Here is a 19,058-nt window from a genome sequence, read left to right as displayed (position 1 = left end):
TTGTTTCATCATGACCTGGACTGTCCGTGACCATAGTCATGTATCCAGCTCTACCAAACTTAATGTAGCCCTTAACTAATATGTGTGTTAATCTCCCTAATACACAGGTGTCAAACATGTGGCCAAATCCAGCTCGCGGGATGAATTTGTGAAATGCAAAAATTACACTGAAGATATTAACAATCAGTGGTGTCAAAATCATTTTAATTCAGGTTCCACATACAGTCACATACAGTCCAATGTGATTTCAAGTGGGTCAGAACCAGTAAAATATTATCATAATAACTTATAAATAATGACAACACCAAATTTTCTCTTTGTTTTTTTGGTGTAGAAAAGTAAAATTACATGAAAATGTTTACATTACCAAAGTATACTTTTACAAACAATGTAAATAACCTGAACAAATATGAGCCAAAGGAAATGTCTTAGGAAAAGTAAATGCAATTTTACCAATATTCTGCCTGTTACTAAATGTTTTGTGTGATTGTAACGCACACGTGTAAATGATAAACTGATAAACTGAGGCAGAATATTGTTGAAATTACACTTGTTTTTCTTAAGACGATTCAAGTTGTTCATGTTATTCAGATTTTTAAGGAAACTTTGTGGATGTAAACCTGATCATAATGTATTTTTACTTTTTTTCACAGTTATCATTTTACTGTCCAGCCCACTTGAGATCATATTGAGGTGAATGTGGCCCCTGAACTAAAATGAGTTTGACACCCCTGCCCTAATACATGGAGTCACTAATGACTTAATTTATCACTACATATTTCTTGTACAATCCATTGCAGGATGTTTCTATGATCATCTCTCTATATTTATAAGTGACTATAACAGACTATTATGACAACATAAGGATACACTGAATGGTAACTTTCTGCTTTGTTTTCTTAATTCAATTGTACTCACCCTTGAACAGATACAGAAACAGTACCCTCTGCTGGTGTTTCAGCTTAATGCAGTCAGTTTGTCTGCTTTGTGTTTATTAGTTTATGAATGACTTGTTATTGTTTCAGCAGAGATGTCAAGCCAATGCACAGCATTTGTGTAAATAAAGGGTATCAAAATGGTAGAATATGCATGCAAAGTGGTAAAAGATGAAAATATTCTGTATGTATGTACTGCACGTTTTAGACACAAGAGGGCATCATTCAAGCATTCCTTTACATTTTGTTGAAAATTGTAGGTATCAAAGTCAACATTTACATCTTTTTACATACATTTTTTTTTATTGAATGATCAGTGTCAAGCTGCATTCCACAACAAAAATTTGAGTTTTGAACATTATGAGGATTATTGACAATATGTAACAAATACAGGACCTGACCAGTCTCCATAGTGATTGAAATAAATACAGGGGTTAAAACTGTAGTGCTGATGCTTTTACTAGATTTTACCTAAATGTATAATTAGAATTAAAATAAAGCCAATCCATTCAATGTAGTTTTGTTTAAGCCCCTGCAAACCCAGTTTTACCAGTTTCAGGTGTTGAAATATAGAAAATGTGACTTGTTAAATAAATGATTATACTGTACAGGTGCATTGTAAAGTGCATTTGTCAACTTCAAAAACACCAAGCAATATATTATATTATATTATATTATATTATATGATATTATATCACCATTACAAGAGTCCCAAAGCAGCAGCAGATGTATTTGCTATCATACCAGCAGTTGTGTAAAATAATTGTTTTAAATGCTTTTTACACAACTCCATCTCATCTTTATTACTCGGTAGGTATTTTACATCCCTGTAATTTCTATACACATATAGAAAACATATAATATAATGCTTTATACTTTTAATATCTCTTGTGTCAACCAGCATTCAGAACTGATATTTATGCAAACACCTGCAAGTTTGATCAATTTTAAACACATAAAAAAACTGTATGCTAATTCTTGATAATATCCCAGTTTCTGTGGTAATGATTTACTAAACAATTCTCACAAAATAGTGTCTTGCAGCAGACTTTACAAAATTTGTAACAAAAATATTTTTTCAGGTCAGATATAAAGTTAAAAATATATACATTCTCAGCCTCCAAATCAGGCCATAATGCTAAAATGTTCTGTGCAATGAGTTTTTCTCTGTTTTCCAGCATTTGCACCATTTTTCAGTCTTATGGAAATTATTTGAGATGTTTTAAATAACTGAAGTTTTCTGAGCTCTGTCATCAGAATTTGCTGTTGTCCGCAACGTGTACAATCCTGTGAAAGTCTGAAATGCTTCTGGATTTGATGTGTTCTTCAGTGTTCCCCTTCGTAAGTCCTTAGTTGGAGAGCACAGAATCTTTATTCTCTGTGTAGAGTGAGAAAACAGATATGTTAACTGTGACTAATTAAAATCAAGTGTACTGCATTAAATTGAGTCTTTTGTTCATTATCCCTTTAACTCAAATTTAAATATGATTATACAGAACATTTAATGAAATGATCCTGTCATTGTTTTTGAGAAGAATATCACCTAAATGGATAAATCTTACAAAAAATTAACTGTACAATATAATGTACCGTATGCATCTAAACTAAGAATGTGTAACATCAAAAATTAATTGTGTTACACTAATATTCTTGTACATGTCTTGAAAGTTTGTTCTCACTGTGAAATGTGTCCATACCTGTTTCAGTGTTCCAGGTGTGATGCTCACAGCGTACAGCATCCACAGAGGAATTAAAAGTGTTGATGAAAGAGTAAAAAATCCTCCGATGGCGTAGCCCCACCAGGGATACTCATAAGTGTTGTTGAATTTGAGTGGAGTGTATTTGACCAAGGAAAAGAGAAACGTACACTAAAACACGCAAGAAAGAACAAAAACGAAAGGCAAGATTAGTCATCAATATTACACAAGGAATGGATAATAACCCTCAAAGACCTAAACAGTCAGCAACCAAAAGCATCTTCTGATCTAAAACATTGAATAACTTTTAAACCATTAATCCTATTAATACACTGAAATAATTCAGGTAAAATGCAGTTTTTCATCTTTTTCAGCAGCAGCAGATGTACTTTTTTTTTTGAGATTCGGAGGTTCTATAGTGAACATGGAAAAACAGTCATGATCTGCAACACTGATTCGCCAATGAAACCCATGTAGTTTGGCAAATGATAGTAGTCATAGCCATTATTACGTGCACTTAAGGATGTATTTCACTGACCTTTAAATTTACTGTGGTCAATAAATTAAATATAGGGGAATACCTGATTTTTACTGGAAAACGCACAATACAGAGGACTGTAATAATTGGTGTGGAATAATTTAGGAAAAGTTTAATGTACAGAACAATTCATCTGACAGTCACCACCAAAACAGTTCAAGGTCTTTAAGGGTTAAGGCTCAGCTACAGAGTATTTTACTTATCTTATAGGGTCAGTGTGTAAGATGTAGTGGGATCTAATGAGGTTGTTGATTACACCTGATTAAATACTACCATCCATATTACCTCATCGTCTGCTAAAGTGGATGCTAAAAGCATCCCAGTATAGCCAGTCTTTGGTTGTTCTGTCCTGGGCTTTTTGGTGTAAGATGGATAATAACTCTGGTCCATGCTGAACCGTTAAAGGAGTGATATTTTGCTTTTTTTTAATGGAATTCTGCATTTTAAAACATTTCCCTGTGGTCTACGTAAACTGTAAATGCTCTGCTTGGGTCTAAATTCTTCATTAATTCAACTCCACAGGTCCATCTTCAACCGTATTTCTGAGTAATGACATGAGGCCGTTTTGAGCGCTGGCCCTTTAAATGCAAGTGAGCCACTTCACACCCCACCCCCTCCAGGTTGTTGGCTGTGCTGCTCTGTCCCGTTCAACCAACAACTGAACATTGTAGGTAATTGGCTCTAAGTTTGGACATATTTTCAGTATGGACTACAACCGCTGCTGCTGAAAAACAATTATGACATACTCAGAGAAATGTTCATCAGAAGTCTTGACTTTATATGTGCAGCAAATGTCATGACGTAGTTATAGATGTAAGAAATTAAGAAGGAATTCAAATGGGTTGTAGAAATCCACTCAGTTTTTGCCAAAATGAATATAAAGATAGCTTTGCAGCACCTGGAGGGTTCAAACTTTTTTAACTATTAGGGTCCAAACACACAAATAAATGTACCAAAGACTAATAAAAGTGTGTTTAGCAAAATATGACCCCTTTAAGGCAGTGTATGATGTCTGTTAGTCTTTCTGTGATTAAGCACCTGAATCCCTTCACTCATGATGAACAACTTCGAAGTTGATTCCATTGCAAGCAGTCCTTTGTTTACATACCAAACCGAAACCAAGACCAAACCGTCCCTCAGACCTTTTCGAAATTCCATGCAACCACAGCAGCAAGAAAAAATGAACTCGTTTCTGTGTTTGTTGCTGGTGCGGCCATACTGCCAGACTGCTTGTGATGGAGTACACTTCGAAGTTGTTCACCGTGAGGGAAGTGATTCAGGTGCGTAATCATGGAAAGACTAAAAGATTAGGCTACCACTCAGGTTTTACAGATTTGATGAAAAATTGGCAACGAACGTCATACACTGCTTTAAAAGTCACACATTTACTGAAGTGAAAACTGATCGACCATTAACTGAGTGGACGTATGGGATCACAGATCCACAGGTCTGCATAACTTATTGTCACTGCAACCTTGAGTTGCAGCTCTCCATCGATGCTGCTGGTTTCCATCTGGTTGAGACATGGACTAGCTGGAGGACAGAAGCCTTTGGCAGCTGTCACATACACTTGTTTGTTAGTACAGAATGAAGACATTTTCCTGGCAGGCTTGTTCATACTTCCAGTACTTACAGTACAGATAGCTGGTGTGAAGTACTGCCAACAATATTTCATATAAGGCCATGGTCGATATCCAATCATGTCCTGTATATTATCATACTGCCGATCTGCACCTGCACAGAATATACAGTAGTTACTTTGTTATCAACTTCACAGCTTCACACAACCATTTAAAGTAAAAATACACTCCATCCTGTAATTGTGTAAAGTAAAAAATGAAAATACAGAATAATGTTTCAATTTCTCAAATCTGTTTTCATTGTTGTATACACAGTTTGGCAACCACTGGTTTGTACAGTATGCAACAGCAGATCTCCAGAGTTAAAAATGATCCTCACCATAGATCCATCCAATACAGACAGACTGAAGAACAGCAAAAAGTAGAAGGGTCATCCCACTGCAGGCGTAGTAGTCAAACAACTGAAAAATATATAGGCCTCCCTGAAATATAACAAACACATTCATTAAGATAAACATAAAATAATCACTGAATCATTTTGCAGTGGCACATGCCCATCTCCATCATTGTGTCTGAAGTACATATACACAATTTACTTAACTTTTAAAATCCCCATTAAGTAAAATCGGCAGAAAACACTAAAATATTCCATTGGCCATTAAATCTGGGCTTATTTTGTTTGTATCGTAAATCTAAACTACATAAAGAAGAAAAAAAAGAAGACACAGTATTTAATGTTTACACTTTTTTCAGTGAATTAGAATTATGTGAATAGATAATTATTTGACTGTTTTTACCACTCACCTCTGTAACCATCAGAAGGCCAACAAAGAAACTCCCAACACTGATGGCAAGCAGAAGGAGTTTACGATGACACTCGTTTTGAAAGAAGGTCGGATACATGTCAGAGATGGTTGTGACCAACGCCTCTTGGTATACAAACTATGGTGATGACAGATATATTAATTCAATGCATTCAATAGTTTGGTAATTAAAATGTTAAAATCTTCAAAAAAAAATGTTTAACAATAAACTGAAACAAAATATACACAAAGTCATGTCAACCAATTAGAATATAGAATGTAAAATAAGTTTTTGTTCCATTGTTTGCATTTTTTCCACATACTTTTGCTTTCACACTGCACTTTTTTTGCAGTGGGCCAAGATGCCCCTCAGTGAGCAGTGCTTTTTGGGAAAAGCATCTAAGGTAGAATGTAATCATGTATACGTATGTTGTGCATGTCCCTCTGTGTGACACTGGCAAAAATTTACAAAAATTCCCAAAAAACTCTTCAACAATTAAGTGAAAACAAATTTCTACAAAGTAATGTGAACAAATATAGAATGTAAATGAAATGAACTGAGTGTAGTGTATATTCACCCCCTTCAAGTCAGAGCCCCTTCGGACACAAAAGGTTCCAATAAGGCTGGCACATTTGGACGCCCAGTTATAGTCCATTATTCTGTGTAAAACTGCTCAAGCTGTGTCAGGGGTGCCACGGGTATTGGGCAAAAACGGTGCTTTTCAAGTGCTTTGGGTCATTGTCTTGCAGGAAAAATAAATCTCTCAAGTCATACTTCTCCTACAGACTAGATCAGACTGTCCTCTAGGACGTCCCTGTATTTTGCTGCATTCCTATTAAATTCTAACTCAGATGCTTTTCCCAAAAAGCACTGCTCACTGACTTGGAGTGTTGTTTTTTTTTGTTGTTGTTTTATCCATCCGACTTATCCTCTTCAGCACCTTTAGTTGCTTGGAGTATTCTTTTTGTCTTTGTGATATAATCATAGCCAAAAATACAGATTAACCAGAGACAAGGTGATGAATGCATATGCAGTTACTTATTTTACATCATATATTTTGAATTAATTAATTGGTATTACGTTAAAGGAATGTGTTTTAGATTTTTCATATTTATTGTACATATAGTCTTACCTCACTGTCTAATCCTAAAAAGATGATCATGATGAAGAAGAAAATAGCCCAGAGCTGAGGGAGTGGCATTAGAGCGACAGCACGAGGATAAGCAATAAATGCCAACCCTGGACCTGCAGATGTGCAAAAACAAACACTCATCTTACATTATTCAAACTGTACATGTTTGGGTTTCCATCAAATATAGTAAGTCAGTGTTTATACCTGATTCAGCCACCAGTGAAATATCCACACCTTGCTCCTTTGCCATAAAACCAAGAACGGAGAAGATTGCAAATCCAGCTACAAAGCTGGTTAAACTGTTTAACAGGCAGAGGTAAACACAATCTCTGTAGACCAAGAAATGAAACATTAGTAAGACTACAATCAGTATTATCAGAGTTGGAATGAAATATAATATAACACTACAAACCTGTAGCAGTTGTTGTTGTACTTGTTGTAACTTCCTAAAGATGTCAGAACACCCGTGCAAACTCCATAGGAGTAGAAAATTTGGCTGCCAGCGTCCATCCATACCTGAGGAGTTAACCTTCAGGGTTAAATGTTGTATACATAATACAGAGTTGCAAATGAAAAGATATAGCAAAAAGCAACTGCATGAAACCTGAATTTCTGTTTTGGTTCTGAAGAAAATTGGTTTTATAAAGTGTAACATGGACTGTAAAGTGTGCATTAGAAAACTGAGGGAAATTTCACTCCTGAAGATTTAACTGAGGATCAAGTTTTTGTTCCTTTGTTTGCATTTTTCCCACTTACTTTTGTCTTCTCACTGCAATTTTCGCAGTGGACCAAGATGTTCGTCATTTACATGTTGTTAATCTTCTTCTGCATAACATTTTATCAACAGATAGGCATTTGATATTTGCACATTGTTAATTTGCTTCATTTTCATTATTCTTCTTTTTTTCCTTTTAATGACGATAGCCTTCTGTAAACTCCTGTTATCTGCAACAAAACTAAAATGGATAGCATATGATAGCAAATGTATGCTAAATTGACCAAAACTATAAATATTGGGCAACTAAGGGAGTTACAGCTTGGTGTGTTCTGGAAAATAATGGGAGGCTGGAGAGTTTCCAAACTTTGGCACAAAAATATCAATTTGAGAAACATGATTTTTTCCGTTATCTTCAAATGAGAGACTATTATAAAGGGGAAATACAGGTGGGACCCTCCATGGAAGAGAGCGATGTGGTTCAAATCATGACTAAAGCATATGAAGACAGCAATATTAGGATAATCTCAGCATTAAATAAAGCCTTAATAAATCTTGATAAGCAAACAACTTACTATGTAAAAGTAAAATGGGAAAGAGAATTTGACATAGAAATTGATGATATAGATTGGCTAAATATGTGGAAATTACATCATACAACTACTAGCTCTTGGACATGGAGGGAATTTGCCTGGAAAAACATTATAAGATTTTTTATTACACCCAAGTTTAAAAGTAAACAGTTACAGAGGCATCAGGAATGTTGGAGAGAATGCGGGGAGATGGATATTGACCATTCTCATGTTTTTTGGAAATGTTCAAAACTTTCGGAATATTGGGAAATGATCTGCAATGTCCTATGTCAAGTATTAGGGTACACAATTCCAAAGAAACCTGAAATTCTTTATTTGTGCAACTTTGATGATGGCACTATACATGAATACGATAAATATTTGGTAAAGGTGATGTTGATAGCTGCAAAAAAATGTATAACAGGGAACTGGGGAAAGATGAATATGCCATCAAAGGATCAATGGATAACTACGATTGAGGACATATTTCTAATGGAAAAACTAACACACAGATTGAGACTACAAGAACCACAAATGAACAAAAAGTGGAAAAAATGGATATTACATAAGCAAAATAATTGGTAAGACTGTGCTACCCAGACATGTTCATGTTGTTGTGTTTTCATTTTGTTGTTGTTCTTTTAAAATTAATAAAATATAAGTTACCAAAAAAAAAAAAAAAAACCTCCTGTAATCAGCTCTAAGTTTTATACTATTTCACACTGCACATGAACAGAACCATGGTTCCGTTTGGTTCAGACCATCACATTTAGATCAAACCAAAGACTGGCTGTGTGCACTGAACATCTAGGTGTCAAAACTACCTTCATCAAGAACAGATGAGCTCATTGTGGTTTTGGTCAAGTAAGAGAAGTGTCTGTTCAGACTTATTTAGACAACAAGACACACCAACCTCTGAAAACATGTAAAGTAGTTAGAAGTACTATACCTCTGGGTCAGTGAGGCGAGATGGATCTGGATAGAGGTAGAACATGACCCCATCTTTGGCCCCTGGTAAAGTGAGACCACGTACAAGCAGCACCACCAGCATCACATATGGAAACGTAGCAGTGAAGTAAACCACCTGCAAACATAAATAATAACCTAATTAAGTCACAGATCATCAATCAGACATCACAAATGAAAATGAAGGTTATATACCTTTCCCGTGGACTTTACTCCCTTCCAGACGCAGAAGTAACACAATGTCCAGGCAAGAAGAAGACAAAGGGCCAAGTCCCAACGGATACTTCCAATCTCATCAATTCCACTAGACAGGCCCAAAATTCTCCTCCTGCAACCACATGCAATGTATCATATATTAAAAGCATACTAGCAAACCAAGTCAACAATGTGTTTTTAGATTAATGATACTTACTCCCAAAATTCTACAACTGAAGATGAACTGTTTCCAAAGAGATGCGGATGTAATGTTTGATTCTGACCGTGCTCAAAGCAGCCATCTTAAATCATGAAATAATAACAGAAGAGTGATCAACAAGGAGAGCACATTGCACACACGTTAAACTACAAATAGAAGTCTTATTACCTGTGTTCCATGTATTTTTGCAGCTTGCCCATGGAAGGTCAGACCTGAAGGATGAAAACAGGTAGAGAAACGTCCACGCCAGTATGATGATGTAATACACCCCAGTGTACAAAACAATCACTTGACTCCCGTAGCCTAAGCCTGCAGAGAGATGTTCAGATCATATTGTAATGCCAAAACACTACAGAAATAAGACATTTGATCTACTTGGTTACATTTTCAAATAGTGTTTATGGTAAAAAAAAATAAAAATAAAAATAAAAAAAACATCACTGACTGATCTCTAACTTAAAAGCTTTCACAGCAGACATTTGGCTTGTAGCACTAAAGGTATGGATATTACAGATAAGGTTAAAGGGAGGGTAGGTGATGTTTCTACTGTCATTTATTTAAAAAATTACCCAAAATTGTTATTACAGTGTTTATCATATCACTTTAAAACAGAGTAAAGAGATATGGAATTCTACCAAAGATGCCAATGTATTGTATTAGAGGGATATGAACTGAATATGTTCACACAGATGGGACGACATATTTATGTGACCACTAGACGGAGTAGTGAGTCACTCTGCTGGCCTTTGACCAAATAGTCATAAAGTGACAAGGTGGGAGCACAGTTGCTAATTTGACGACTGGACACTAGGGATGCACCAATACCACTTTTTTCCAGACCAAGTATGAGTACGAGTACTTACATTTGAGTACTTGCTGATACTGAGTACCGATACGAGTATTTAATAATCCCATTCCAGTTCTTAGTTCCTTTTGTAAATGTGCTTTATTGTCACTGTCATTAGTCTGACTGGAACAAAGTGCTGCTACTGACATTTAATGTGTTGGAATGAGCATTTCTCAATTAATCCACCAGGGGGCGCCACTCTGAATTAACCATACTGGACAAATACCATGAAGAAGAGTAAAGTTTTTTGAGAAGAAGAAGAAGAAAGTCAGTAACAAACATGGAGACGACAGAGGCAACACTAATGTGATACTAATATTGCAGCGTTTTCACTGGTAAGGTTTAAAAGCTCAGCTTCAGCAGGAAGAGAAAAGATAAATGAGCGATAAGTTTCATTTTCACTTCCGCTGGCGGGGATCCGCACTGCTCCGTACTCCCGCTGGTATTCTCATTCTGGGTACGCATCCGTCAGCACCAGGAAAACGGATTGAATGTATGCAGAGGACGGACAGAACATTGCGTCCGTATCTGTCTGTGTCTTTAACGTTACTTGCAGTCAGCGTTACTTTTATCACCGTCATTTATTTTGAAAAATCTCCACACTCTTCACACTCCCCACACATTATTCCACCGCCACGTACCTGCTGCACTGAACTGTGAATGTCAAACAGCCGTAAGTGGTATCAGTGCATTTGTATCGGATATCTTTAACGAGTACGAGTACACACACTGAGTATCAGAGCCGATGCCGATACTCGTATCAGTATCAGTGCATCCCTACTGGACACAGCTTGAAATGAAAAGAATGGAGTTTAATGATGAAATCCCATTATTTCCTCTACTTGGGTGAGTTTGAGGTTTATGAGGGTATAGAGTTGTTATGTGATGTTATTATCTTTGTTGATCCATGGCTCAGACTAATCCATGACAATTCTGACATTGTTTGGACAATTAAAAATAGATCTTAAATGTAACTACTGACAACACAAGCCATACAGAAAACAGAGGTGATTTGTGATTTTACTGTGTCGGTTTTCAGTCTGAAAACTGAGCTAAGCTAACTGAGTTATAATGTAAACTATCAGCTGATGCAGCACATGAACATTGTAAGACAAAGTGTTATTTTGACCGACTGTCAATGAGTTTTCCCTTGAAGGAGAAAACTTGATGATACTGTAATACAGATGTGTGTGGAAACCAAGGTTATTATTGTTAACGAAAACTAACGAAATAACGAAAACTAGAATTGTAAAAACATTTTCGTTAACTGAAATAAATAAAAACTATAATTAAAAGAAAAAAATGATAACTAACTGAAAATTTATTGTGTGTTTACAAAACTAACTAAAATTTAGAAAAAATTATGGATAAAATTCCCTTCATTTTCATCTTTGTCAAAGTCAGATTGATATGAAATCGATTTATTTCCCTCAAGCAATTTTAGCTGACAGCACCATATGATATTTAACGGTCCGTCACTTCTCGTCACTTGTCGTTTAGAGTCGTCTTCTTGTCCCCACTCTACCTGGAAACATGGAGACTAAAGTTGGGAGAAAGCAGCAGAGTCCTGTCTGGGATTTATTTGAATTTGACGGCGAAGAAGAGAAAAGATATAAAAAAATAAATAAAACTAAACTAAAACTAAGCATTTAGAAAATAAAGAAAACTAATAAAAACTAGCAAACCTGCTCTAAAAACTAATTAAAACTAACTGAATTACAAAAAAAAAAGTCAAAACTAAATGAAACTAAACTATAATGAAAAATCCAAAACTATTATAACCTTGGTGGAAACAACGAGCTTTATACTTTTTTATACTTTATTCAGTGAGTGATAAAGTGTGCGGATACATAGCACTGATTCATTGGTGTTTTTGGTAGATGTATGTTCTGGTACATGACGTCCCCCTGCTGTTGGAATATCAATACCCCACATAACCCCCTTATTGACACTTAGTAGGAAAGGTGCTCAATAGTTTTGAATAACTGAGGTTTTTGTAATAATATCATGTACAAACAATAGTATCAGTGAGTTACAGGGGTTGGACAAAATAATGGAAACACCTTAAAAAATCAACAAAATATAATTTAATATGGTGTAGGTCCGCCTTTTGCGGCAATTACAGCCTCAATTCTCCGAGGTATTGATTCATACAACTTGTGAATTGTTTCCAAAGGAATTTTAAGCCATTCTTCAGTTAGAATACCCTCCAACTCTTTTAGAGACGATGGCGGTGGAAATCAACGTCTTACTTGAATCTCTAAAACTGACCATAAATGCTCAATAATGATGAGGTCTGGGGACTGTGCCGGCCATACGAGATGCTCAACTTCATTAGAATGTTCCTCATGCCATTCTTTAACAATTCTAGCTGTATGGATTGGGGCATTATCATCTTGAGGTGAAGGTGTTTCCATTATTTTGTCCAACCCCTGTATGTTAACTAAGACATGGTTCAGTGCTAAGGCTGTCGTGGTGAGAAAAGCAGCTGTGTGAATATGGTCTACTGTGTGCTTGTTTCTAGCTCCTAATGCCTGTATTAATAGTTGGATCACGTTTCACTGTACATTTTGTCCTCAGGGGTAAGTTTCGGGGAACAGGGCTCGTCCATGATGCATTTAGGATTAAGTCTCAGGTGTGTGATACAAGAGTCTTAGTGGCCCTCCCTACATTAAGATGTAATTTAAGTGAAAACCACCATTCTAGAAGACCTCGCCAAATGCTGTGTTTTCGAAATCACTTCTGAAAAGTCCAGTTAGCTCTGATTGGTCACTTCCAAATGCTGACCCATAACTGCTGGACAAAATCACAGCTCTTCTGTGACTGTGTTAGAATATCTTGCAAAAATACATCCCAAAGTAATTGACTCGAATCTAACACTAAACACAGTAACACAATATGTAATTTAACCTAAGCCCCTCTCCAGAAGAAACTCTAAAGAAGCTGCACAGAACTGATGAGGAAGTGGATTTCTTTGACATAGATAAACCTAATTAATAGGACAATAAGGGAAACGGAACTATCAATGTGACTTTGACATACAACTTGCAGGTTAATTCTTTTTCTGGATTTATTTATTATGTTAAATACATAAGATAAGCATATCTGAAAATATTTTCTTAAGATATACAGCATGAATGCAAACATTCTGAGTGAATTTTTCAAACCATGTCCAATGATGCTGTCTCTGGGACTAGCTACAGTACACTGCATGAGACAAACTAACTAAAAGGACTGTAAACTATTCTGAATTTTATAGATCTTCCTTTCTAGATTCACCTCAATACAACTCTGCATTTTACTTGTAACTATGATAAAAAAATAAAATAAAATAAAAACTCAGTTGCAGTGCACTTCATGCAGTTTACATTAGCACTTAACACACTGAATTAAACTTTCAGTTCACTGTATGGGTCCAATGAAGTGAAAGTGAACATCAACATGAAAAAGTAAATTTGCACACATCATTTATCAAGTGGGCTCATATTTTAGCTAAAGATCTCTGTTTTATGGAAGTTTTCCTTTTTAAAATACCACTTGCAGAAAAAAAGCTACAACCCATTTTATAGATTGTACCTTTTACACCATAGCCATGCCTCAGACATAAAAATATAGCTCGAATTTTATGCTAAAAATTATTTCTAAATTCTTTTTAAATGTATTCAGTCTGTTGATTATATGAATGATTGTTAAATTTCAAGTATTAGATTTTCATTATTTTGTGAATATTATTGATATTTATGAGTTTAAACATTTGTGAGTTACTTAAAAGGCCCTGTCCACATGTTACCACAAAAATACCAATTTTAAATTTTCAAGTTACTTTTAATTCAGATATTTGAGTGAAACTTTCAGAAAGTAATGATCTTTTGATACATTTTGGGTGATGGTAAAGAGTCGTCCACATGTTACTATGTCAGCCCGTCCTCGTGTTACCACATTCTCATGTCAATAAAACAGAGACTTTTCAATAATTTGCTCCAAAATTTATTTTCAGCATAGTTGAAGATAATATCTAAAAGGCTGTCCTACTTGATATCAGTTTATGTCGAGAACCACATGTTTTGAATGTTTGCGTAAAGCTTAAAAAATGTATGTCCGTTTCAAATCCACGTTACTGAGCAGTAAGTTGGCATTTTTCACCTTAAAATTTTATCTCCCCAAATTGTGTTATACATAATGTTAAAATGCTTATGAATACCTCCTCAAATATGTATAATACATGCATATAAATTAGTCTGCTTAAATGACAGAGACTGTTGAACACGAAATGTGTCCATGTGTTACCACTTGATTGGACAATGTATGAGTCCCATTTTACATTTACACTCCTTTTAATGCCACAGTTAATGGTTTACTACTGACATCATTTCCAATTAGACAAAGAGAAATATTTTTGACTAGATCTTACTGCAGTTATTAAATCGCACACAGAGCTTTGACTTTTCTAACACTTGGCATTGGAGCAAAGAGCCGCAACAGCTGACAGAAAGACATTGTCCTCCAGTTTCATCCTTACTTAAGGGTCCAGTCTGGACCGCTGCAGATCCCTTTACCTCAGTACCATAACACAATGTGAAGTACTTTTTACTTTCTTTTGGTGAGAATAAATACTTTTTTCCAATTACTCATCATTTTGTTGTTGTTTAAAACTTAATTTAAAAAAAATATGTTGAAAACAGTTTTATCTAAAGCTTTAGGTTTCAAATGTAATGTATGATAAAATCCAAATACTTGAAAATTATCCCACATATTATAGGCTGTTAACCTGTATGTTGGTCTTTACTGTTTATTGGTGGTGACATGTTGATCAGAGATGTAAGATAAACACGTATTTCACAGTTTAAGGCTGAATCCCAATTCACCCCTTGGCCCTCCCCCTTACCCCTACCCCTCTGTTTTGCGTGTACACGTGCAGGGGTAGTGTTGTCCTGATTCTCAATTAGACGAAGGGGAAGAGCTAAGGCAGATGGTTGTATAGGCCTCGAAACTGAGATTTTTCAAGACCACACTACGAACAGATGGTAGGAGACATTTCCCATAATTCTGCTCAAATCCTTGGCAAGATGGAGGTAAACCCAGCCAAAAAGTGCAGCAGTGTGATTAAAGAAACACACAAATGTACGCATTTTCTTCATAAACAACTTAATCATTTGATCGACCGTTTAATGCTGTTTCAGGGTGTTATAGACCGCATTTCTGCAGTTTATAGTTGATAGCCGCAAAAAAGATGACCAAAGTCCATGCAACAGAGACTGTTACAGCTAGTGATGGCATGATGAATACTTTTAGAAAACAAAGTTATTGCATCTGTTAATAGCGGCATCAATGACTGCTGATGACGTAACAGGTTGTGAAGGGTTGTCCCATTTCATAGGGGAATGTTTCAACCCCTACCCCTTGCAGATTCATTTCAAGGGGTAGTGCCAAGTGCAAGGGACAAAGGGTAGGGGTAAGGGGGAGGGCTAAGACATGAATTGGGATTGGGCCTAAGAATCGACACAGTCTAAACATCAACACTTTAGCTAAAATACTGTTTTATAATCTACTGTCTTTCTTCCACTTGGTCTTTCACTTAGTCCCAGGCAAGGACAATTAAGTAGCAAAAATATCTATTAATTACATGATGTAGATAACTGACTGTCACCTATTTGTTTGAGGAAGGAAGGATGAGGAATGGTCAGGATGTAACAGGACAAACCAGGTTTTTTAAAATATTAATTATGTGCTGGATGTTGGAAAAGGGAAGGGAGTGAGGCCAAATAAGTAACTTAAAACAAGCTCTAAAAAACACAACCTGCCAGTCTCCAACTCTGTAAGTGGCAGAAATTCTAGTCATTGGGGAGGAACATACCAACATGAGAAATCATTTCATTGGATGCAAATTTAGTGCAGAAGTGACCATATTTCATATTTTACTAGGAAATGAAAGACCTAAAATATTATCAAGAATACAAACAAAATCACTTTTTTGTCTTAACTGGGACAGATGCTTGATACCTGATGTAATACATATGTAAAAAAAAAAAAAAAAACCTATAAATTAAATGACAAATTAATCAAATCTAAAACTGGACTTCAACATGTACCTTTCTCTTTATAACACTGAGGCCAATTCTCACCCACAGTGTATCTCCTCAGAGCATTTTCCACCAAAGATGTTCCCAACTGTTGCTCCTAAATCATCTACCACATGTCCCCAGATACATATATGATGCACTGCATGATGTCAGCCACATAACCCACATCATGCAGGTAGTGAAATGCTCCACATTGTTTAAGCAGCCTAAGTTCAACCACCATGAAAAAGGCCAAACAACTTTAGACCCATATACAACATTAAAACTATAGGCCAGTCTCAACAGTAACACAGTACGATGTGTTAAATCTCAAAACACTTTCCCCTTTCAGAATAATGTACATGATCATTGCAAATAACAGTTTTTTTGTGATTAATACTAATGTACCTTCAAAAAGAGGGCAGATTTTTCTCCAGCATGTGATTCCACCCTGACTGGTGAACTGGCCCAACGAAGTCTCCAAGAAGAAGAGTGGGATGCCACAGGTAAACAAGAATAAAACATAAGGTATGAAGAAAACCCCTTTAAAACACAAAAATAAAGAACAGTGTTAAAGTACTGATGATACTGCTTTACATTTGTTTATCTAATTATTCACTTGTAATTACTGAAGTGAAATGCATTTACTGATTTAAGCTAAATACTCTTTATAGTAACATTATATTGCAGAGGGATGCATTTTATTAATATACTGCTAACTGTATAATGTGGAGAAAATAGTTCTGTGAATCTAAAGTTTATCCCTTAAAAACGTAATGTGTGCACGGTTAAAAAAAAAAACAGGTTAAGAGGTCTTAAACTGAAGTATCCTGCAAAAGGAGACGTAACAAGGCAGAGCCAAATTTAACAATGTGACCAAGTGCTAATCAGTGAAATGGTTAACGCCTTCTAAAAAACTCAGATTGTCTCTAATTTATCGTCTCCCCTCGCTGCACTGGTGTAAAGGTCTACTCAAGGAACACCACTGGGCGTTGATATGGGTAGTACAGATCACATGGGTGCTCACGCCACACCCAGCGAGTGAAGAGACGTGAAACTTTCAGACAAGGGGGGACATATTTTGCATAATTTTACTGCAACTGATATTTTAAAGTATTTATATCCACAAAACTGCATCCTTTTTATATCTAATTCATGGACTGATTGAATTATTAAAAGTAAGCAAAGATCTTAAACGTTCTCCTTTTCTTTACTTTTCTTTCTTTTTCTTTCTTTCTTTCTTTACTAAAACCCTAACTAGGGACTGGAGATGGAAACTAGAAATAGCTATAATCTCTTTATGTGAATCATCGTTTACTACAGCTTGTTTGTAACAGGTATTTGCATTGTCCCTATCAAATAAACTATATACATAAATAAAATAAAAATCATTTACTAATTACTCGCACATATTACACACAACAAAATGCTATAAACTTACCTCCTCCATTTTTGTAGCAAAGGTACGGAAACCTCCATACATTTCCCAGGCCGATAATATGTCCAGCTACAGCCAGGATGAACTCTATTTTACTGCCCCACTGCTCCCTCTCCACAGGTTTGGGTTGGGTATCTCCTGGTTTGGCCCCAGGTTGTATTAGACTCACTTGTCTTTGTACCTGTGTGTTTTGTCTTTGATCCATGTCAGCCTTTAAATGAAGCAAAGATTGAAGCAGTGTTTGTTAGTGTATCACAGCATACAGAACTGTATACATGTTTGTTTGTTTCCATTGAACATTCTCAGACACAGCGCATTCATGAAAGACTAATTCCTGCAGTTATATTTCAACCTGATAAAAGACAAAATGGTACCATGAGTGTTCTATCACTTCTGATCTTTGTCACAAAGTGAAACAAGCTGCATTTTACATAACAATAGGATATTATGTCTGAAGATAACAACTATGACTATGACCTAAATCACTAAAAGCAAACCCACGAAAGATCACTATCATACTGAGAAATATCTAAAGTCAAGTCTGAAGGAAGTACACTTTACCTTGAGTAAGTTGCAGTGTTTCTCCTTGTGCCCCTCTCTCACAATACTAACAGGTTGTCTTTAAATGAGGAGTGGCCAGTGAGACAAACGTAACCAGTCTGCTCCATTGAGCACACACATACATACACACCCACACACACCCCTATACACAGTTTCATGTCAATGTTTCATCTGTCAGCCAAGATAAAGGAGATAACACTTAGGGGGGCTCTTGTTTATCTTGGGGAAACAGGCTCACGTGTAGTATGACACTTTTCTGTTATTTTGTACCAAGACTCTTAAAGGAGCAGACCCATCACATTGTTACCGTTGTATGTAACTTTCCATGTATCGATACTAGAGTATTATTGGATTTCTTCTTGAGGACGCATTTATGCAAATCTGGATTGTACAGAAGTAGCATTTTAGCCACACTGTGATGTTATTATTATTCTAATTTGTGCAGGTAGGTTTACTTCTATGTTGTTTTGTATAAATCTAGACTTTCCATTCAGTTTGAAGGTTCAGACAGGTTTTCCCCCTTCACACCTGTGTCACATTACAAAACAACAGGAACAAAACCATGTCAGAATAATGTCAGGATAAAATTTCACCCAGTCTCATTTTCTCCAGAGGTATAATTACACAATGTGTGTGCCCAGGCCATACTAAAACTGTGAGGATTATTCTTGCACTCATTCTTAATCTCCAAAAATAATGAATGTGTGGAGGCTTAAACAAACTTCAGATATCACATCTTTGCACACACTTCAGGAGTGGTGAGAAATGTTACATGCATATGGGCTGAAATATGTGCCAC

General features: G+C 35.9%; 1 protein-coding gene across 1 annotated transcript; it reads right to left on the bottom strand.

Annotated features, from left to right (window-relative positions):
• Window positions 1–986: 986 nt before the first annotated feature.
• Window positions 987–18,328, bottom strand: LOC115419194 (sodium- and chloride-dependent GABA transporter 2-like). Its single transcript, XM_030133846.1, has 15 exons — window positions 18,260–18,328; window positions 17,702–17,909; window positions 16,669–16,803; window positions 9,523–9,663; window positions 9,352–9,436; window positions 9,135–9,267; window positions 8,923–9,057; window positions 7,099–7,202; window positions 6,891–7,015; window positions 6,687–6,799; window positions 5,555–5,692; window positions 5,130–5,232; window positions 4,804–4,904; window positions 2,633–2,803; window positions 987–2,313 (listed from the first exon to the last, which is right to left on the bottom strand). Exons 2-15 carry the CDS (start codon window positions 17,901–17,903, stop codon window positions 2,158–2,160), a joined length of 1,842 nt encoding a protein of 613 aa, XP_029989706.1. The 5' UTR covers window positions 17,904–17,909; window positions 18,260–18,328; the 3' UTR covers window positions 987–2,157.
• Window positions 18,329–19,058: the final 730 nt, after the last annotated feature.

This window comes from Sphaeramia orbicularis, chromosome 5 (assembly GCF_902148855.1).
Source record: "Sphaeramia orbicularis chromosome 5, fSphaOr1.1, whole genome shotgun sequence".
NCBI lineage: Eukaryota > Metazoa > Chordata > Actinopteri > Kurtiformes > Apogonidae > Sphaeramia > Sphaeramia orbicularis.
The sequence above is the reverse complement of the archived record's forward strand: the minus strand, read 5'-3'. Positions and strand labels throughout refer to the sequence as shown.